Source organism: Mustela erminea, chromosome 4 (assembly GCF_009829155.1).
Source record: "Mustela erminea isolate mMusErm1 chromosome 4, mMusErm1.Pri, whole genome shotgun sequence".
Classification (NCBI taxonomy): domain Eukaryota; kingdom Metazoa; phylum Chordata; class Mammalia; order Carnivora; family Mustelidae; genus Mustela; species Mustela erminea.
The window spans coordinates 44,288,556-44,312,251 of record NC_045617.1 but is presented as its reverse complement, the minus strand read 5'-3'; the positions used below and the strand labels follow the sequence as shown (position 1 = coordinate 44,312,251).

At 35.0% G+C, this 23,696-nt stretch overlaps 1 protein-coding gene across 6 annotated transcripts in view; it reads right to left on the bottom strand.

Moving 5' to 3' along the window:
• SNX14 (sorting nexin 14) overlaps positions 1-23,696 on the bottom strand; it is a 94,347-nt gene that overhangs the window by 36,162 nt on the left and 34,489 nt on the right. For 4 of the 6 annotated variants that reach the window (XM_032339128.1, XM_032339122.1, XM_032339124.1 and 1 more), the window contains exons 12-18: positions 23,579-23,693; positions 12,058-12,213; positions 11,572-11,696; positions 11,082-11,140; positions 9,088-9,114; positions 6,399-6,531; positions 376-577 (exon numbers count right to left, since the gene is read on the bottom strand). In XM_032339128.1, the coding sequence (XP_032195019.1) occupies positions 376-577; positions 6,399-6,531; positions 9,088-9,114; positions 11,082-11,140; positions 11,572-11,696; positions 12,058-12,213; positions 23,579-23,693 (817 nt within the window). The remainder of the gene's footprint in view (positions 1-375; positions 578-6,398; positions 6,532-9,087; positions 9,115-11,081; positions 11,141-11,571; positions 11,697-12,057; positions 12,214-23,578; positions 23,694-23,696) is intronic. The other 2 variants (XM_032339126.1, XM_032339127.1) reach the window with 1 other exon arrangement.

The window sequence follows — 23,696 nt, the reverse complement described above, 5'->3', positions numbered from 1 at the left end:
TGTGGGTGGAACTACAGGGTATTATGCTAAGTGAAATAAGTCAATCAGAGAAAGACAATTATCATATGATCTCTCTGATATGAGGAATTTGAGAGGCATAGTGCAGGGTTGTTGGGGTTAGGGAGGGGAAAATGAAACAAGATGGGATTGGGAGGAAGACAAACCATTAGAGATCCTTAGTCTCAGGAAACAAACTAAGGGTTACTGGAGGGTGTAGGGCGGGGATAAGGTGGCTGGGTGATGGACACTGGGGAGGGCATGTGTTATGGTGAGTGCTGTGAAATGTGTAAGCCTAATGATTCACAGACCTAGACCCCTGGAGCAAATAATACATTATATGTTAATTTAAAAAAAGGTATTCATAAAGCTTCCTACCTGCTCTTCTATCATTTCTTTCGACATCAATACAAAACACAGGTATTCTCTCTTTTTTCTCTTTCCTTTCAGAGGAAGGATCGTCAAAAAAGTCTACATATGGAATGCTAATTTTCCATGCAGCAAGGTTTCGGGGAGTATTAGGTGTGCTCACAGCTTCCACTGGAGAATCATCTTCCATTACAACAATACCTTCTTCAATCTGGAAAAAAATCATCATGAAAAATGTAATATACCCAGGTCCTTTAGACCTACAGCACACAAGATACAATTATAAAGAGTATATCCATATAAATTCCGTAATTTTCAAATACAAAACTTTTGAAATTAGGTGATACCAAATTTTCTATTAAAATATAAAAATAAAAAATTAAAAACAACAAATTACTAGCATCGACTCCAGGTTTTATTACATCACCTACATATGAAAATTCCATAGAAAAGAGAAAATAGGCACTTCAGAGATTAAAGATATTGAAAATATACAAATACAGAAAAACATTTAACTATGGTAATAAGAAGTAAAAATTAATGGACTGTTATTTTTCACTCTGATACGTATTGAGAGTCACAGAACAATTTTAACTAAGTACAAATGGTCACCAACTTATGACAATTCAACTTATGATTTTTCAATTTTACTATAATGCCAAAGCGATATGCATTGAGTAGAAACTATACTTCGAAGTTTGAATTTTTATTTTTTCCCAGGCTAACAGTGTGTTGTGTGATAATCTCTTGTGATGCTGGGCGGTGGCAGCAAGCCACAGCTCTCAGCCACTCAATCACAAAGGTAAACAACCAATTACAGCGACAGTCATCCTGTACCCAAATAGCCATTCTTTCTCACTTTCAGTATAGTATTCAGTAAGTTACATGAGATAGTCAACACTTTATTATAAAATAGGCCTTGTGTTAGATGATTTTGCCCAACTGTAGGCTAACAGAAGTGTTCTGAGCTTGTTTAAGGTAGGCTAGGCTAAGCTATGATGTCCAGTAGGCTAGTTGTATTGAATGCCATTTTTAGCATCGCGTTAGGCTCTCTGCTCAGCAGAGTCTGCTTTTCCCTCTACCTCCACCCACTACTTGTGCACATGCTCTCTTTTTCTCTCTCTCAAATAAATAAAACCTTTTGAAATTAAAAAAAAAAATTGGGGCGCCTGGGTGGCTCAGTGGGTTAAAGCCTCTGCCTTCGGCTCAGGTCATGATCCCAGGATCCTGGGATGGAGCCCCACATCGGGCTCTCTGCTCAGCGGGAAGCCTGCTTCTCTTCCTCTCTCTCTCTGCCTGCCTCTCTGCCTATTTGTGATCTCTGTCTGTCAAATAAATAATTTTTTTAAAAAATAGTAAAATTAAAAAAAATAAATAAATGCATTTTCAACTTACAACAGATTTATCAGAATGAATCACCATTGTAAGCTAAGGAAGAGCTATAATTCCATTTCTGGAAATGTAATCTAATAAAAGTATTTATTCTAAGTAAATTTTTTTTAAACTGTGGAAAAGGCACAAGTATAAATATATTCACTGCAGCTAAGTAATATGAAAAATGAAAAATGACCTGAAAGGGACCCACCTCCCTAGAATTCTTTTTTCATCTCTTGGTTTCTAAAATTTTAATAATATATATGCTTTAAAGAAGTATTTTAAAATATTATTTGAATAATTCTTTTTAAAAAGAAATTTTAAACATGTTCTAGAAATATACATACAGAAAGAAGGAAAAACTGTATTTCATTAAATTAGAAGAGAACCTCTGAATTAACACCTTAAGAAACCTGATCACCTATACATCTCAAACTCATGTTAAAGAAGACAAAATGTTACAGATAAACACATCCACCTTGAACATACTTTTGTATGTTTTATTTATTTATTTGGCAGAGAGAGAGGGAACACAAGCAGAGAGTGGGAGAGGGAGAAGCAGGCCTCCCACTGATCCCAGGACCCTGGGATCATGACCCAGGCTTAAGGCAGACACTTAACAACTGAGCCACCCAGGCGCCCCTTGAACATACTTCTTTAAGACAATGAGTCAAAAACTGTGCACACTGAAGAAAATTCTGAATAGTCTACTCAGGGCAAATGAGTCGTAGGAAGATTTCTTTCCAGAATTTTAGCAACCTATCTTCACTCTCAGTTCTACCTTTTCCCCACACCTGGCAGTCACCTCTTGTCTAAGTGAATTCCTTCCCTCCCCCAAACAATCCCTTAGCAATTACCTTTTCTGTTCTTGTCCTAAAATGGCTTTCTATAATCTCTAATAAGACTATTAGTGATCTTAGAAGGACCTCTTAATACCCTACTAAAAAGAAAAAGTCTTAAAGTCCTAAAAAGAAAAAAAGAAACTATAAAAACAGATTGTATGAATTGGTTTTTGCCTTTTCTGGGACAAGGTTATCTCTTTATATAACTGAAAGAAAAACAGAGAGAATAATGTGTGATGGAAATGCCCACTCCACTACTTGGAACCTGAGGTACAGAGTGGCATTTTCTACGGCTATTACAACTGTATTTTTGTTAATGGATTAAGCTTCTGAGATATCAGAAGGGTAACTGATCATAAAATGACAGATAATTTGTTTAACAAGCTGACTAAACACCAAAAATAGAGCACCTGGCTGGCTCAGTCAGTAAAGCACATGACTCCTGATCTCAACATTATAGGCTCAAGCCCCATGTTGGGTGTAGAGTTTACTTTAAAAAAGAAAAAGACATTCTTAAATAAAAAGTCCCCCAAACTCAACCTAAGAAACAAAATGAGAAAATAAAATTCTTAGCAACATAAAAATATCCATGAAACAAAGGATAAATTGTTTAAAATGTATTACTATTACTGTTACCATTTAAATGGTATTTATATCAAAAAGTTTAATGAATAATCTCTAGAACAGTATTTTTCTAAAGAATTTTCAGGGCTTCCTTTAATGTTATTTGAAAGTAAGTTAATATTATAAACCAAGATTTAATGTAAAGGAAAACAAAGTACTTTTTTGTTTTCATATAGATCTTCCCTCTACCAAAAGGATGGAGAATAAGGGTGGCAGAGGATAAGAAGCAAAAAGATGTCCCCCGTTTCCTTAGGAAATCTAATGTTTCTCATTATTATCTTTTACTATATGAAGATAACTGCCAAAATACCAATGGGCATATTATATTCCAGAAGTTTATTTGCAAATCAGTTCTTAACATGGACAGATAAACACTTTCAAATATATTCAATTTTATGCAGTGGACTTTGGTTCCCAGGCCAGCATACACATGTCAATCTAATCCATAATTTATATTCATACATTTAAAAGAACTGATGCTATTACAATACTGTACAGTGCTTATTATGCTTACCATATGCTAGGCACTGTGCTAAGTGTTTCGTGCATATTACTGGTTTAATCCTCACAACACCCTTACCTAAGCTAGATACTTTCATCCCCATTTCACATGTGAGGAAACCAAGTCACAATAAAATTAAGAAATATCCAAGGTCACATTGTAAGGAGGCACTGCCACCAAGTGATCACATCAAGGTTTCTAAAAGAAATGTCTTCTAAGTTCCAAATGTGAATTACACACCACTTTAGTAGGAGTCTGGCCATTTCCCTTTCCCCTAAACTTCCTCAACAAGACAAAGATTTCTCAATGTCCCACAGATTAGAGCTAGCACAGTACTGGGCTACCTGGTTGGCTCAGCTGGATGAACATGCAACTCTTGATCTTGGGGTCATGAATTCAAGCCCCACGTTGGGGTTAGAGATTACTTAAAAAAATAAACTTAAAAAAAAAAAACCTAGCACAGTGCCCTCTAAATCCTAACTGATACCACCTTAGTCTGGGTCAATAGTCTATTCACCCACACCTGCTCTTTTAGAGTATTAGAGGTTAGTTTGCTCTCTTCTTTACTTTTCCTTACCACTGTCTTTGCTTCTAAATCAAGAATCTTCTTCTTCTTTGGGCCACTATAAAACAGAACTCTCTCAGTTTTTTAAAAAGACTATCCTCCTATTCCTAAAGCAAACACACACACACACACACACCGAAAACAAAAACAGCTTATGTATCAAGTAATCACACAAAACAAAAAATAAGAAGTGTATCTTCCCAAACAAAATTATGTTTTGGAAAGTTCACAATAACATGGGTAAATGCTTTCATTGTAATATGAAGTAGGAAGAGAGTAGGATAGCAACCCACATACATAATGTAGCCTAATCTATGTGGATGAGACAGGAAAGGGTTTTTGTTGTTGTTGTTGTTTTTTAAATCACCAAAACGTTAACAGAAGTGCTTACTGAGTGGCAGGGTTATGGGTGGTATTTTTAAATTTGTTTCCACTTTTCCATATTATTAAAAAACTGAGATGGGGCGCCTGGGTGGCTCAGTCATTAAGCATCTGCCTTCGGCTCGGGTCATGATCCCAGAGTCCTGGGATCGAGCTCCACATAGGGCTCCCTGCTCAGACAGAAGTCTGCTTCTCCTTCTCCCTGCTTGTATTCCCTCTCTCATTGTCTCTGTGTCAAATAAATAAATAAAATATTTTTTAAAAAATAAAATAAAAACTAAGTCTATAATATGCTTAAAATTTTTTAAATACATAAGTAAATATTATTTTGAAAAAAAGACTACCTCCTCTGGTCTACTGTCTTTCTTCTACCCATACTTTTAAAAAAACACAAGGGCATAAACAGAAAAAACAATGTTATATTTGGATTACCTAAAAAGGGAAAAAAAAGAATTAATATTTTCTTCCACTTAAATTATGAAGAATCAATGAATTTCCTTAACAATTCATCATGCAATGGGACAGAGGTCAAAAGGACGGAGTGAGAGGAAAAACAGGTTTATATACTCTTCCCTCCCCTATTCTTTCTTCTTGGTCATTGCCAATCCAATCACTACAATCCATCCCTTTTGATATCCAGGTTAGTAAATCCCTTAAGGTCAAAGTCTCTATCTTAATCATCCTTTTATCCCCACTGCTCAGTCATTAAGGAGCAAAACAAGCATCCAGGAACTCTGTTTAATAAAGATTTGTTCAACAAACAAAAAGCACAGAGGAGATAGTATCTGTCTTTATGGAACTAACTGGTAGGGAAAACAATCATAAACATATAATTTCAAATACAACTTTTGGGTGCATGCTTTCACATGTGATTTAACAAGGGGCACAAAGGGGAAATGTTCAATTCTACCTGAGGACCCAAGTAAGGACTTAAGGGAAGCAGCTGGATTCTGAATGTTAAGGATGAATTTTCTAAGTAAATAATGGAAGGGAATTCAAAGGAAAGCATGTGCAATGATCACAGAGATAAAACTGCATGGTGGGTGTAAGGTGCAGATTCCTAAATCTATCAGAAATCTTGTTAAAATGCAAACTGGTTCCGTAGGTCTAAGATGGAACCAGAGATTCTGGACTTTTAATAAGCTCCCAAGTAATACTGATGGTGTTGATACATCAATCACGGTTTGAGTATGAAGGAGTAAGGGGATTTATCAACAATTCTGTCTGCCTGGACCAGATGGTTAGAAAGAGTTAAGATCAGGATACAAGGGGCACCTGGGTGGCTCAGTGGGTTAAGCCTCTGCCTTCGGCTCAGGTCATGATCTCAAGGTCCTGGGATCGAACCCCGCATCAGGCTCCCTGCTCAGCGGGGAGCCCGCTTCCCTCTCTCTCTGCCTACTTGTGATCTCTCTCACTCTCTGTTAAATAAATAAATAAAATCTTAAAAAAAAAAAAGATCAGGATACAAAGTAAAAGCCTAACTACAAGATGGTAAATTGTCTATCAGATCTATCGCAGCTAAGCAAAACTTATCCTTGCCTTAACAAGCAGTTAACTTAGTGCTCAGGATCTTTACAAATTAGATAAGCACCATGAAACTATAATAACTAGTGAAAAAAATATGGGATAGAAAAGAAGTCTAAAATAAGTAAAATAAAGGGGAGAGAAAGTAGAAAATAAGCAATTTTTATGCCATTGTAGGTCTGAATTCATACATATATTAAATTGAAGAATTTTTACTTACAAAGTCATCTTCACCTTCAGCTAACCCATAATTAGGCAACATAGCTCCTTCCATTGTAGTACTTTTAAATACTCCTTTAATTTTGCTACCTATTCTGCTGATTCCAAATGATTCTCCTCTTTTCTGGGTGCTCCTAAACATTAAACAAAAATGTATCAAGTTCATAGCAAATTATCACGACAGTCTAGTTTACTCTAAGCAATAAGAATAGCTGTGAAAAGGGTAAACTGGAGATAGAACTAACATAACTTTTTGGAGTTCTAGTCATAGACAGCGTCCCAACATCTCAGAAGCCAAAAGTGACAGAACATTTAAAGTTTAAATTTGGGGGTAGGAATAAATGGGGCAATATTCACTAATAAATGTTTGAAATTCACCTACTTAAAACATTAACTGAACTAAAATGTTTAAGAGATGAGAGCCCCCTAGTGGTACATAGTTCTTACTACCATACATATTTTGAAATAGCATAAAAAATGTGGTTAAGATCAACATTCAAAAAAGCGTATTGATTTAGAACTATACTGCTAGAATAACATAGGTAACAGAAAAAAAATATAAAACTATGACCTTCTCAGTCCTTCATTTTTAGACAGACGTTAACAAAAAAATTCTGTCCTCTGTGACTGAAAATTTTTAAGCAAATTTCAACTTTATAATCATAACTCAAAAGAGGAATGAAGTATAAAATGCAAAGTAAAAAAAAGTATCAATCTTCAAAGTAACCAAAAAAAAAAAAAAAAAGATAAAATGCCATAGAGAAGGGGGGAAATGCCAAAGGGAATGGTTAGCAATAAACATAAGCAAACGCAGCTTAAGGAAGCAGCCTGCTCTGACATCACATATTAAATGTTGGTTTCATAATTTTTTCAAAAGTAAATTTCTAAAAGCAGAAAAGCTGGAAAGCAACAACAAAAAATAAGCCAAAACACAGCAAAAACTTCCTCCATAACAGCCTACTGTGCCATGTTTCAACAAAGAAAAGCAGAACTTTTACTCAGTTTAAAACTCATGCTCATTATGCCTGAACAACAGATACCCAAACAAAAATGACTATTTTTAAATCCTAAAAAGTCTGCTTTGGGTGCTTAACTTAATGGATAGCTATTATTCCCACAAGAAAAATTTATTTACTGAAATAATCCAACAATTTCAGAAATAAAAATAAATTGATCAAGTTTCAAATATGCCTGGTACATTAATGACATGTGCATTTTGTTTACATGTCTAAGGAGCAAATCAAACTTATTTTAAAACTGGAAAAACTCGGGGCGCCTGGGTAGCTAGGTGGGTCGAGCCTCTGCCTTCAGCTCAGGTCATGATCTCAGAGTCCTGGGATCTAGCCCTGCATTGGGCTCTCTGCTCAGCGGGGGAGCCTGCTTCCCCCTTCTCTCTCTGCCTGCTCCTCTGCCTACTTGTGATCTCTCTCTCTCTCTCTCTCTCTCTGTCAAATTAATTAATTAATTAATTAAAGTCTTGAAAAAAAAAACTGGACTCAAATAAGCAGTTAGTAGTTAAAAAAATGTAGAAGATTATTTAAACAAGCATCCAATCAGTGTTTTTTTTTAAATCCAGAACTATAAACACAATTCTCTCTGATAGAGTGTTTCCAAAACCAATTATGAAAATGTTAACAAAATATTATTAAAATCTCTAGAATTTAGATAGATTATAAAAAATTGGGCTTTTTGAAATCTGATTATCAAAAACAAAAATCTCACTTCTGATTATTCCCAGAAATACACAAATACTGTACTTCTTGCTTTTAAAAAAAGTTCTTTAAACACAAGTTATTTTAAAAGTAATATAGCAAAACCAATAACAAAAAAAAGAATAGCTTTGAACAGCTGGATACTAGCTTATCATTTTATTTTAAACTGACATTTTTATTTTATGACATATATCATGCTATTTCAAAAAGGAGATATCCAGGGGGCCCTGGCCTGCTCAGTTGGTAGAGGATGAGACTTGATCTCAGGGTTGTGAGTTCAATCTCCACCTTGGGTGTGGAGTTTACTTCAAAATATAGATAAAATAAAATCTTTAAAAAAAAAAAAAAAGGAGATATCTAGAATCAAATTAGAGGTTGATTTTAAAATGATATCCTAGGGACACCTGGTGGCTAAGTAGGTTAAGCCTCTGCCTTCGGCTCAGGTCACAATCCCAGGGTCCTCAGATACAGGAGGCTCATTGCTTGGCAGGGAGCCTGCCCCTCCCCCTGCTTCTGCTCTTTCTCTCTCTTTCCCTCTCTCAAATAAAATAAAACCTTAAAAAAATAAAATAAAAGGATAGTCCAAAAAAAAAATAAGATGAAAATAGAGAGGGAGGCAAACCATAAAAGACTCTTAACTACAGGAAACAAACTAGGGAGGTAGCTGGAGGATGGAGTAATTGGATGATGCTGCCTTAAGGAGAGCATATGATGAGTCCTGGGTGTTGTACGCAACTGATGAATCATTAAATTCTACCCCTGAAACTAATAATACAGTATATGTTAACTAAATTGAATTTAAATCGTTTTTAAATAAATAAATAAAAGGATATCTCAAATAGCTGATAAAAAGGCAGTAGTAATAGCAGTGTTTCTTTTTTCCCTTTTTGTTGTACTTAAGTTATTTTGGGTATACTTTCTGAACTTAAACAGATAATTTATATAGAAAAAAAAATCACATGCTGTCTCAAGACTTACCGAAAATCATCCAAACTTAGGCTACCTCTGCAGTAACAGATATGTGAAATTATATAAGGAAAGGAGAGAGAAAGAAAGCCCAGATATTAAAAAAGTTTCACTTTAGAACACAAAATAAAATTTAAAAGCTTTAAAAGTTACACAACTGGATAGCATTCATTTTTGCAAAGAATGTGTATAACATAATAAAGGAAAGAGAAAGCACCATGGCTGTTCAGGAGGGAACTGGGTGTATGAATTCTAGCTCATTAAAAAAAAAGTTCTTAAACTAGTATGTCATGAAATATCTGTTATTTTTTGCCCTCACTTAGACACACCATTTGTTTGATATGGTGGAAAGTATGCAGAGACTAAGCCACTAAAAATTTGGCACAGAAAACAAGCTCAGTGTTGTCCAACATGAAATTCAAGTCCATATTAGATTTAATTATGTGTGCTTCACACATTCTGAAATGTATGTTTTAAGCTAAGAAACAAAGTGAACAACAACAACAAAAAAATCCCTAAATATATTTTTTAAGCCATCCTTTGAGTATGGAAGAAACAGAACAAGCTAACATTAATATGCATTAAAATTTTTACTTTTAAAATAAAACAGAATATAGACATAAAATATATGAATAAATATTATACATATTTTAAGTCACTTAGCAAATTAGCAATGCTACTCTAAATTTTCAATGAAAGAACATTAAGTAAGTCTTTTTCTTATTTTATATAGGTAAATGAATAAGTATCACAGAAGCAGAGTCCTGACAAGACTGATAGTTAACATTAAAGTCAGGTCCATATAAAGAAAAACATACTTTTAAAGACCATAATCAGTACCCACAATGAAAAAAGTCCTTATTTTCTTTCTGTTCATTTTATATTTTAAAGAAAGCAAAATTAATGTAGTATGTTGAAGACAACCAGGTGTTCTCAAAGTGGCAAAGAAAGCTTTCCAGCTCTGAAGTGATGACACTGACTTAGCTCCTCAGCAGGTTTATAAGATCAAAGAACCACTTCCTCTTAAATAGTCCTATACAGGAGAGTGATTAGGCTTAATATTCTACTATGGCACTCCAAACATTCTGAATACAAACAGAAATAAATTCCACCTGCTTCTCAAATGATGCTGGAAAATTTAATAAAACTCTAAAAAGTATTTAAATCAAAGAAGAGATATTTTAATTGGGTAAAGTATGCTGTTTTAAATAACAAGGATAGAATTTTTGTTAAGTAAAGTCAGTGTTTCACGATTGCAATATATAAAGTCAATAATCAAAAAATTCATACCCGTTTCTACATCCCTTGGTTATGTCCAAAAACACAACATATTCTCCCCATGGCTAAGGTTTTCACATTTTTCCTCATACAATCTAAAAATTTACTCCAGTTTCTGACCTACTTTGCACCACATCTCCAATTTATTTATATATTAGATTCTTGCTCAAACAACCTGGAAGGTGTTGAGAGCAACGTGAATATTCTGTGGATTTATAGATTTGATATCTGTGTCAATTTTGTACATACAACAACATAAGGGCAAATCAAGACATTACTTATCCAGTTATAAATGGATTAAGTTCTCTTTTCTGTTATTTCTCTGAGTTATATAACTGCACACATATATTTCCAGAAAGCAAGAAGGGAAACAGAGAAAAAACTCTCCACATTTGTAACCAGTAAGTACTCTAATGAAAAATATTCTCTGGGGGGAAAAAAAATCTGTCTAAAATTGAGTTATCTGTAGATTTCATTTATGCATGTAGTCTATGTAGCAAGGCAATGGTGTGTTGTCTTGTCAAGTTTTTCTAAAAGAATTTCAGGCATTTCCTGGTTACTCTATATTGTACAACTCTACAATTACTTAATAAAATGTCTTGTCTACTTGTGTAGCAATGGAACCAGAGAGTCAAAGAAAAACAGACTAAGAAAGAAAATACTATCACAAGAATAATTTGTATCAATAATTACAAAAACAAACCATACAGATGACTTATCATACCTACCTGTTCAATTTTGAATTGCGTGTTGGTGATTCTGCACCTCTTAAAAGTTGCCTGAAATACTTTAAAAAAATTATGATTAAACTATTTTATATTAAAACATGCTATTTTACCTTACTACTTTCCACTTTAAAGAAAATTTAAATCAAGTGAAAACAACCATAGGCAAATAGAGTTAAGGATTACAATACTGCAAATGGAGAAATTTAGGCAATTTGATGTCCACATCTGTGAATAATATATGTAAAAGATGAGTGGAGTTTCTGCATCACGACAGTATTACAAAGCCACTCAGGCATATGTCAAATGAAGTAGACCAATTTGGCCACAATCTTTACAGTAAACTTCTAATCTCCATTAGTTTCTGTAGTGAAAGAGTATTTTTTTTAATTAATCATGTTTTAGTTTTGTTATTTGAATCACTCTATTGATATCAAAGCCACTATTAAATTTTGATGTAAATTCCTTAAACAAGATTAATATTTTGACTTACCTCATCACTGTGGCAGAACATAGGTGTAAACACATTCTCCAAAAGAGACAGTACATGTTCATATGCTTCAAAAAGACATCTCATAGTTTGAAGTTTCACAACATCTATATATGGGCCTTCAGCAACTATTAAGAAAAAGTAATATTGTAAAAATTGTTTATGAATACCATAAATACATCATGTATTAGTTTAAAATAACAGTGAAAGAACATACAAACAGTTTTTGCAGAAAAGCTACTTGTAAGGTATAAAAATCAAACAAGGATAAGGAACCAGAACCACCAAGCTCCAGTTTTGGCAAGTGTTAGTTATGTGAATTGTGAGTAAATTTCTTCATGAAAGCTTTCATCTTTTTAGTTAAATAGGATAATGGCTACCTATGCACCTCACACAGCTCTTGTAATAATAAACACTGAATACAGGAGAAAACTCTGAAAACATTAATAGTTGTAAAAGGGCTATAGTCGCACCACATCTTTGACTTACTTTTCTGAATCTCTTCTACAATAAAGGGATCAAATCGAATTTTGTCTATACTTTCATCCAAACAGTATGTTTTATAAATCTTCTGCAACTCTTCATGAAGAGACAGCATTTCATCATTTGATAACTCTGGTCGTAAAATTCTATCATTGAACTCCTCTAACAAATTAGGGCAAAGTAAGAAAAAATAAATTATTTCAATATAACATAATATAATGTAATATAATTTATAGCATAACATAATACTGTTCCCAGTCTAACTGTAATCAATACTAAAAGCAGCAATTACAATCTATTCATCATTTTAAGCTTTCTAAAAAAATTTAATTGGAAATAAAACTACTACCCAGATGAAAGAGCAACTCAGTTACCCAAATATTTTATGATAAAATAAAATATGTAAATACTTGCATAGCAATATGAATTTCTAAAATTTAGATTAGTGTATTTAAAGAACATATTTTATACCAAGGGTCTTTAATATTTTGAAATCCAATTCACTAAACAGTGAAAACTAAGGCTTTTTTAAGCTCCAGTCAGTATTTTTAAACAATACTTCTATCTATCATGGAGACTACACACTACTAATGAGGCTGAGTACATGAACAAATTAATCTTTTTTTCTAAAATCACAGATGATAGCAGTAGAATAGACAAAATATTAACTGCCTTTCCTTACTACAAGAGATATTAACATGGACTTCATCCCCTAATTTTTAATTATTCAACTGATAAACAGAGAGGAAAGGAAGTAGTTTTTTTAAAAAAAGGAACAGAACATAGATGATTTTGGGACAACAGCAAATTCATATAATTAGAGCCTTGAAGGGAAAAGAAAAAAAATGAGGTAGAATATCTGAAGAGATAAAATACAAGAAATTTCTTTCTTTCTTTTTTTTTTTTTTGAAAATTTTTAGGGAGGGAGAGAGAGCGTGAGTGGTGGGAGAATGGGGGGAGGATTGGAGGAGAGAAAAGAACTGATCCCAAACACGCTCCACACTCAAAGAGTGGACCCCAACACAGGGCTCAACCTCACGACTGAGAGATCCTGATCAGAACAAAAACCCAAGAGTCAGACATTTAAATGCCTTAGCCACCCAGGCACCTCAACAGCCAAGAAGTTTCAAAAGTGATGAAAGACACCAACTTACATATCAACTCAGTAAAATCCAAGCAGAACATACAAAAAGAAAACTACATAGTATAGTCAAATTTCTGAGAACCAAAAATTAAGAGAAAACTGTAAAACCAACCAGGGAGAAAGGGAATATTATAGAGAGAGGTGCATACATAAGAATGGTAGGTAATTTCACCTTAGAAGGAACAGAATTGGGGCACCTGGGTGGCTCAGTCGATCAAGTGTCCAAATCTTTTTTTTTTTTTTTTTTTTTTTAAGTGTCCAAATCTTGATTTCACCTCAGATCATTATCTCAGGGTGCTGAAAGTAAAACCTGTCAACCTAAAATTCCATATTTCATAAAAATATCCATCAAAATGAAGACAAAATAAACATCTTTCCAAAATGACAAAAACTCATAGTCCAATATGGCAGAGGAGTAGGAGATCTTAGTTTCCTCTAGTCTCATGGAATTTAGCTAGATAGCTATCATATCATTCTGAACACCTGAGAACTCAACCAAGGATCTAAGGAAAGAATAGCTGTAACTCTACATATAGAAAGACAACCACTTTCTGAAAGAATAACAAGAGAGAAAAACACACCTCAAGAAAGAACAAAAGAGGCAATACTGCCAGGGTCTTAATCATTATGGATATAAGTAAGATGTCAGAACTAAGTTCAGAATAATGATTTAAAAGATACTAGTGGGCTTGAAAAAAGCATAGAAGACACAAGAGAATCCTTTCCTGGAGAAATAAAAGAATAAAATCTAATCAAGTCAAAATCAAAAAGGCTATTAATGAGATGCAATAAAATAATGGAGGCTCTAACTGCTAGGATAAATGAGGCAAAAGAGAGAATTAGTGATAGAGGAGACAAAATGATGGATAATAAAGCAGCTGAGAAAAAGAGAGATAAACAACTACTGCATCATGAAGGGAGAACTTGAGAGATAAGTGATACCATAAAGCAAAACAGTGTTAGAATAATTGAGATCCCAGAAGAAGAGGAAGGCAGAGGCAGAAGGTATTTGCAGCAAATTATAGCAGAGAATTTCTCTAATCTGGGAAAGGGAGCAGGCATTTAAGTCCAGGAGGCACAGAGAATCCTCCTCAAAATCACTAAAAATAGGTCAACACCTCAGGGCGCCTGGGTGGCTCAGTGGGTTAAAGCCTCTGCCTTTGGCTCAGGTCATGATCCCAGGGTCCTGGGATCGAGCCCCGCATCGGACTCTCCGCTCGGCGGAGAGCCTGCTTCCTCCTCTCTCTCTCTCTGCCTGCCTCTCTGCCTACTTGTGATCTCTGTCTGTCAAATAAATAAAATAAAAATCTTAAAAAAAAAAAAATAGGTCAACACCTCAACATAGAATAGTGAAGCTTGCAAATCTCAGAGACAAAGAGAAACTCCTGAGAGTAGCTCGGGACAAGAGGTCAGTAACCTACAAGCACAGAAATATTAGACTGACAACAGACCTAACCACAGAGACCGGCAGACCAGAAAGGACTGGTAATGATATATTCAGGGTGTTAAATGAGAACAATATGCAGCCAAGAATACTTTATTCAGCAAGGATGTCATTCAAAATAAAAAGAGAGATAAAAAGCTTCCAGGACAAATAGAAACTAAAAGAATTTGTGATCACTAAACAACCTCTACAAGAAATACTAAAGGCTATCCCTTAAGTAAAGAGAGAGGCCAAAATTAACGTACCAGAAAGGAACAGAGACAATATATAGAAAGTGGCTTTATAGCTAATACAAGAGCACTAAATTCCTATCTTCCAATAGTTATTCTTAATGCCACAATCAACAGGATATTGAATGGATATTGGAATTGCTAAAAGAGCAATACCCATTGATATGCTGTCTGCAAGAGACTCATTTTAGATGCACAGATGCCTCCAGATGGAACGTGAGGGGGTGGACAACCATTTATCATGGTAATCAACATCAAAAGAAAGCTGGGATAGCAATCCTTATATCAGACAAACTCGATTTTAAGCCAAGAACTGTAATAAAAGATGGGGAAGGACACTATTATCATAATTAAAGGGTCTATCAAACAAGAGTATCTAACAGTTGTAAATATTTATGACCCTAATATGGGGCATAAATTATATAAAGCAATTAATAACAAAATTAAAGAAACACACTGATAATAATACAATAATAGGAGGGGACTTTAACACCCCCCCTCACTGCAATGGACAGATCATCTAAGCAGAATATCAACAAGGAAACAAGAACTTTGAAGGACACACCGGACCAGATAGAATACACAGATATATTCAGAACAGTCTATCATAAAGCAACAGAATACATATTCTTCTCAAGCGTCCATGGAACATTCTCCAGAATAGACCACATATTGGGTCACAAATCAAGTCTCAACTGGTACCAAAGACTGGACTCAATCCTTGCATATTTTCAGACCACAAAGCTTTGAAACTTGAACTAATCACAAAAGGAAATTTGGAAAGAACTCAAATATATGGAGACTAAAGACCACTCTACTAAACAATGAGTTTAGCAACCAGAAAATTAAAGGATTTAAAAATTCATGGAGGGGCACCTGGGAGGCTCGTTGGTTAAGCATCAGCCTTCAGCTCAGATCATGATCTCAGAATTCTGGGATTAAGCTCCATGTCAGGCTTCTCTGCTCAACAGAGAGCCCGCTTTTCCCTCTCTCTCTGCCCCTCCCCATGCTTCTGCATGCATGCACTCTCTCAAATAAATACATAAAATCTTTTAAAAAATTCATGGAAACAAATGAAAATGAAAACCCAACTGTTCAAAACCTTTGGGATTCAGCAAAGGCAGTCCTAAGGGGGAAGTATTTAGCAATACAAGGCTTTCACAAGAAACAAGAAAGGTCTCAAATATAAAACCTAACCTTATACGTAGAGGAGAGCTGGAGAAAGAACAGCAAATAAAGCTCAAATCCAGCAGGAGAAGAGAATTAATAAAGATTAAAGCAAAAATCAATGAAACAGAAACCAAAAGAACAGCAGAACAGAAAACTAGGAGATGGTTCTCTAAAAGGATTAATAAGATTGTTAAACCCCTGGCCAGACTTACCAAAAAGAAAAGACAAAGGACCAAATGAATAAAATCATGAATGAAAGAGGAGAGATCACAATAAAAACCAAAGAAATACAAACAATTATAAGAACATATTATAAGCAACAATATGCCAACAAATTAGGCAATCAGGAAGAAATGGATGCATTCCTAGAGACATATAAACTACCAAAATTGAAACAGGAAGAAACAGAAAACCTGGACAGACCCATAACCAGCAAGGAATTGAAGTAGTCATCAAAAATCTTCCAACAAACAAGAGTCCAGGGCCGGATGGCTTTCAAGGGGAATTCTACCAAACACTTAAAAAAGAATTAATGCCTATTCTCCTGAAGCTGTTTCAAAAAATAAAAATGGAAGGAAAACTTCCAAACTCTATGAGGCCAGCATTACCTTAATCCCAAAACCAGACAAAGACCCCCACAAAAAAGGAGAATTACAGACCAATATCCCTGATGAACATGGATGCAAAAATTCTCACCAAGATACTAGCCAATAGGATACAACAGTACAAAGGATTATTCACCATGACCAACTGTGATTTATTCCTGGATTGCAAGGCTGGTTCAACATCCACAAATCAATCAATGAGAGATGCTATTTTAATAGAAAAAGGGCAAGAACCATATGATCCTCTCAATAGATGCAGACAAAGCATTTGTCAAAGTACAGCATTCTTTCTCTTCACAGTATAAGGATAGAGGGAACATACCTCAAAATCATAAAAACCATCTATGAAAAGCCCACAACAAATATCATTCTCAATGGGGAAAAAACTGAGAGCTTTTCCCTTAAGGTCAGGAACATGGCAGGGATGCCCATTCTCAAAACTGCTGTTCAACATAGTACTAGCAGTCCTACCTTCAGCAATCAGACAACAAAAAGGAATAAAAGGAACCCAAATTAGCAAAGAAGAAGTTAAACTTTTACTCTTAGCAGATGACAGTATACTCTGTGTGGGAAACCCAAAAGACTCCATCCCCAAAACTGCTAAAACTCATACAGGAATTCAGCAAAGTGGCATGACATAAAATAAATGCACAGAAGTTAGCTGCATTTCTATACACTAACAATGAAACAGGAAAAAAAGAGAAATTAAGGAGTTGATCCCATGTACAACTGCACCCAAAAACATAAGATACCTAAGAATAAACCTAACCAAAGAGGTAAAGGATCTATACTTTAGGAACTACAGAACATTTATAAAAGAAATTGCGGAAGACACAAAATGGAAAAATTCCATGTTCATTCAATGCAATCCCTATCAAAATACCACCAATCTGTTTGACAGAGCTGAAACAAATAATCCTAAAATTTGTATGGAACCAAAAAAGACTCTGAATAGCCAAAAGAATATTGAAAAGGAACACCAAAGCTGGCAGCATCACAATCCCAGCCTTTAAACTCTATTACAAAACTGTAAATATCAAGATGGTATGGTATTGGCAAAAAAAACAGACACAGAGATTAATGGAACAGAACAAAGAACCCAGAAATGGACCCCAACTCTACAGTCAAATCATCTTCACCAAAGTAAGGAAGAATACCCACTGGAAAAAAGACAGTCTCTTCAACAAATGGTGATGCGAAAATTGGACAACCACAGGAGAAAAATGAAACTGGACCACTTCCTTACACCACACACAAAAAGAGGCTCAAAATAGACAATGAAAGATGTAAATGTGAGACAGGAATCCATCAAAATCCTAAAGAACATAGGCAGCAACCTCTGTGACCTTAGCCACAGCAATTTCTTGCTAGACACATCTCCAAAGGCAAGGGAAACAAAGGCAAAAATGAACTACTGATACTTCAAGATCAAAAGCTTTTGCATAGCAGAGGAAACAGTCAACAAAACCAAAAGACAACAGACAGAATGAGAGTAGATATTTGCAAATGTCTTACCAGATAAAGGGCTAGTATCTAAAAATCTATAAAGTACTTATCAAACTCAACACCCAAAGAACAAATAATCCAGTCAAAAAATGGGCAGAAGACAAGAACAGACATTTCTCCAATGAAGACATCCAAATGGCCAACACACACTAAAAAAGTTCTCCACATCACTCAGCATCAGGGAAATACAAATCAAAACCACAATGACATACTACATCATACCAGTCAGAATGTCAAAAATTAAGTCAGGAAATGACAGATGATGGTGAGGATGTGGAGAAAGGGGAACCCTCTCACTCTGCTGGTGAGAATGCAAGCTGGTGCAGCCACTCTGGAAAACAGTATGGAAGCTCCTCACAAAGTTGAAAACAAAGCTACCCTATGACCCAGCAAGTGCACTACTAGGGATTTACCCCAAAAATACAAATGTAGTGATCTGAAGGGACAACTGCCACCCCAACATTTACAGCAGCAATGTCCACAATAGCCAAACTATGGAAAGAGCCCACATGTCCACTGACAGATGAATGTATAAAGAAGATGTGGTGTGTGTGTGTGTGTGTGTGTGTGTGTATACATATATATATATTTTTTTAAATGGAATACTAATCAGCCACCAAAAAAATGAAATCTTGCTAAATGCAACAACGTGGATAGAACCAGAGGGCATTATGCTAAGCAAAATAAGTCAATCAAAGAAAGATAATTATCACATGATCTAACTTCATATGTGGAATTCAAGAAACAAAACAGAGGATCATAGGAAAAGAGGGAGAAAAATAAAACAAGACAAAATCAGAGCCAGAGACAAACCATGAGAGACTTATACCTAAAGGAAACAAACTGAGGATTGCTAGAGGAGAGATGGGTGGGGAGAAGGGGCAACTGGGTGAAGGAGGGCACGTGATGTGATGAGCATTAGGTATTACAGAAGACTGATGAATCACTTACCTCTACCTCTGAAAACAGTAATACTTGTAGGTTAATTAACTGAATTTAAATTTAAAAGAAAGACAAAAACTAAGAAAATTTACCTCCACTGGATTGGTACTACAATGTAAAAAAAATATTGCTTTCAGCAGAAGAGAAAAGCAGAAAGAAAACAGAAACCTGGTTCTGCAGAATGAGGTAAAAAGACCCAGGAAGGTAAATATACCAATAATTTAAGGGCCGAAATGGGGGAGGTGTGCATGTGTGGAGGGTTTGCAGAAGAAATACCAATGTACTGTAGAGTTTAGAGCCTACACAGAATTAAAATATGTAACATTACATCAGACAGAAGAGGGTAACTGGAAGTACCCTGAATATCTTAAAGTGTTCCTGAAGCAGTTAAGTATTTTTAAATGAAGACTATGATAAATACTGACATGTAATCTCAGAGCAACCACTAAAGCAAAGAGAAGAGCACAGAAAGAGACATGAAATCAACAGAAGAGATAAAATGGAATACTAAAAAATAGTCAAGTAATCCAAAAAAAGGAAGGAAAGGAGTAAAAGAATAAAGAATATACAGAAGAAATACAAAATAAACACTAAGATCAAAGACTTAACAATAAACCTATAATAATTACATTAAGTATAAAGGTACACGACATGCCCCAACTAGAAAACAAAGATTACAAAACTAAATTTCTTATTAAAAAGATTCAACTCCAGGGGGCATGTGAGTGGCTCAGTGGGTTAAAGCCTCTGCCTTCCGCTCAGGTCAGGATCCCAGGGTCCTGGAATGGAGTCCCACATCAGGCTCTCTGCTCAGTGGGGAGCCTGCTTCCCCACCTCCCCTGCTTCCCTCTCTGCCCACTTGTGATCTCTCTGTCAAATAAATAAATAAAATCTTTTTAAAAAATAAATAAATAAATAAATAAATAGAAAGAGTCAACTCCATGCTGTTTGTAAGAAATATTATCCAATTTAATCATATAGAAAAAGACATATAATGCAAGCCCCTTTGTGAAAAAAAGACAGTGTAGCTATATTAATCTCAAACCAAGCTGACTTCAAGACAGAGAATTACCAGAAATAAAGAGCATTTTATAATGATAAAAGGACAAATTCATCACAAACACATAACAATCCTGTGTCTGCACCTAATAACGTTCAAAATACATGGAAAAATTATAAAACTAAAGGTAAAAATAGCAAATCCATTAAGAAATCAGAAAGAATACAGAATATTTTTAGACAATCCATCAACTTAACCTAACTGACATTTACAGAACACTACCTAACAACAAAACAGAAGTTCTTCTCACATGTACAGGGAACATTCTTTAAGACAGAACACATGGATGAACCATAAAACAAGTTCCAATAAATTTCAAAAGACTGAATCACACAGAGTATGTTGTCTGATCAGACCAGTATTTTTTTAAAGCTTTATTTACTTATTTGAGAGAGAGTCAGCACACGTGTGCTTAAGTTGGGATGAGGGGAGAGCAGAGGGCAAGGGAGAGAGAACCCTCAAGCAGACTCCCCAGGAAGCATGAGCCCGCCATGCAGGGCTCAATCCCTAGGCCCTGAGATCATGACCAGAGTTGAAATCAAGAGTCAGATGTTTAACTGACTGAGCCACCCAGGTGCCTTAATGAGAACAGTATTAGATTAGAAAACCCTCACAGGAAAGTATCTTAAAAATCCTCAAATGTTGGTAAAATAAAGCCAAAAAATAAACCAGAGGGAAATTTTAAAATACTTAAAACTTAATTATAATAAAAACACCACATATTTGGGGGCACCTGGCAGGCTTAGTCAGTAAAGCATACAACTCTTGATCTCAGGGTCATGAGTTCAAGTACCACATTGGTTACATGCTTCTCCCTCTCCCTCTGCCGGCTGCTCCTCTTGCTTATGCTCTCTGTTAAATAAATAGGTAAATTTTTTTAAAAAAATCTAAAACTCCAAAATTTTAGAATTTAGCTATGGCAATTCATAGAGAAAAATTTATAGTTTTAAAAAAGCCTATATTCAAAAAGAAGATAGAAATAAAATTAAGAAGCCAGAAAAAGAGATGTAAGTTAAACTCAAGGTAAGTAGAAATAATAAAAATAAGAGTGGAAAATTAGCAAATCAAAAATATTAATAGATATGATAAAATCCCTAGCAATATAGGTTAAGAAAAAAGAAAATACAAATTACCAATAAAGAGAGGACATCATTATAGCTCCACAATAAGGTAACAATGGAAATAATTCGGTGACGATAAAACAGGTTACTGAGATGCATTAAAACCATTCAAGGGCACCTGGGTGGCTCAGTGGGTTAAAGCCTCTGCCTTCAACTCAGGTCGTATTCTCAGGGTCCTGGGATCGAGCCCCACATTGGGCTCTCTGCTAGGCAAGGAGCCTGCTTCCACCTCTCTCTCTGCCTGCCCCTCTGCCTGCTTGTGATCTCTCTCTCTGTCAAATAAATACATAAAATCTTTAAAAAAAATTTAATATTAATTCATGATTTAAAAAAAAAAAAAAAAAACCCTCTCAGCAAACCAGGAAGAGAAGGAAACTCTCCCAATATGACCAAGGTTATCTACCAAAAAACAAACAAACAAACAAACAAACAAAAAAACAAAACCAAAAACCAAAAAAAACAGACTAGTACCATAATTAATGGTACAACACTAAGTGATATCCCCCTAAGATCAGGAACAAAGCAAGAATGCCAACTTTTACTGCTTCAGTTCAACATTATAGTAAAAGTCCTAGCCACTGCAACAGGCAATAAAAACAAATAAAATGCTTAAACACTATAAAGGAAAAAGTAAAATTGTATTTGCAAATGACATAATTACGTACATAAAAAATCTTAAGGAAATGTACAAAAAAGCTACCAGAACTATTAAATGAATGTAGCAATGGCAGAGGATATAAAGTCAATATGCAAAAAAAATCAATTCTATTCTGTTTATTAGCCACAATTTAAAAATTATTTTAAATACCACACACAAATACTTCAGAAAACATAAAGACCTACAGTGAAAACTATGAAACTTTATAGAAAGAAATTAAATAAGGCTGAAATGAATGGAAAAATATTCCATGTTCATATGCTGGAAACCCAAATCCTGTTAAGATGGCGTTACTCCCTGAGCTGATCTATACTATTGATTTAATGCAATTCCAATAAAAAAAACTCCAGGGGCATCTGTGCGGCTCAGTGGGTTGGGGCCTCTGCCTTCAGCTCAGGTCATGATCCCAGGGTCCTGGAATGGAGCCCGGCATCCGGCTCTCTGCTCATCGGGAGCCTGCTTCCCCTCCTCTCTCTGCCTGCCTCTCTGCCTACTTGTGATCTCTTGTCAAACAAATAAATAAAATCTTAAAAAAAAAAAAAAAAAAGAAAGACAGAAAAATTTTGGCAAACAGGATTAGAATATGTATTCTTAATCTTAAACACTTCCAGGTACAAAGATAATATGACTGGCCAATAAGCATATTATAAAGTGCTCAACACTAGTCATTAGGGAAATGCAAATTAAAAGCACAGTAAGATAACACCACACACCCTTTAAAACAGCTAAAATTAAAAAGATAAACACTACCAAATTTTGGTCAAGGTATGGAACAACCAGAATCTCACACATCCACTAGAAAAAATAAAATAGTACAACCACTCTGGAAAACAACTTAGCAGTTTCTCATAAAACAAAAATATGTATCCACCCTGTGACCCAGCAATTCTACTTCCAGTTATTAAACATATGCCCAACAGAAAGCCTTACACAAGAATGTGCACAGCAATTTCATTCATAATAGCTCAAAAGTGAAAGCAGTCCAGATATACTCATCCACAAGGAAGGTGAATTAAAAAACAAACAAAAAACATGGTACACTCATACGAAAGAATACTAGTCAACAACAACAAAAAAGAGCAAAATATTCCTCTACACAACATGAACTCATCTTAAAAAGCATTACCCTGACTCAGTGAAGCCAGGCACCAAAGAGTACATACCATATTCTCCATTTATATAAGGAAACTGTATAGGCAAAACTAATCTGTGGTGAGAGAAACAAGACCTATGATTGCTAGGGCACGAGTGGGAGTATCTGGGAGGGGCCTTAATTTTCTGGGGTGATGGAAATGTTCTACATCTTGATAAAAGTGTAGGCTACACAGATGTATAGATTTGTCAAAACTGATCAAACTGCATTTAAGTTCTTTGAGTTTCACTGTGTAAATAATATCTCAATTTTTTTAAGGTATATTTTAAAAAGAAGTTAGTTGGTTGAAGTCAGTTATAAGTTATGCCCCTGTCTGGAAAGGAGTGAACACTTTTAAGAGACAACTCAAAAGTGATATGAGAGTATCTAGTAAAATGAAAATCAGTACAATGACAACTACAAAATCAGATCTGATCTAAACATTCAAATGTATTTAAAATCTAATAAATAAGAAGTGAAATAATGACTTCAGTAAGTGCACAGGTAAGCCTCACCCACAGTCAGACATATTTGCAATACATGCACTGCTCCTTCTTGTTTCAGAAAGTTCATAAAACGAAATAAGAGATCTTGCTGCTCTCTGATGTGCTTCAATTCTAACTTCAGCACCTT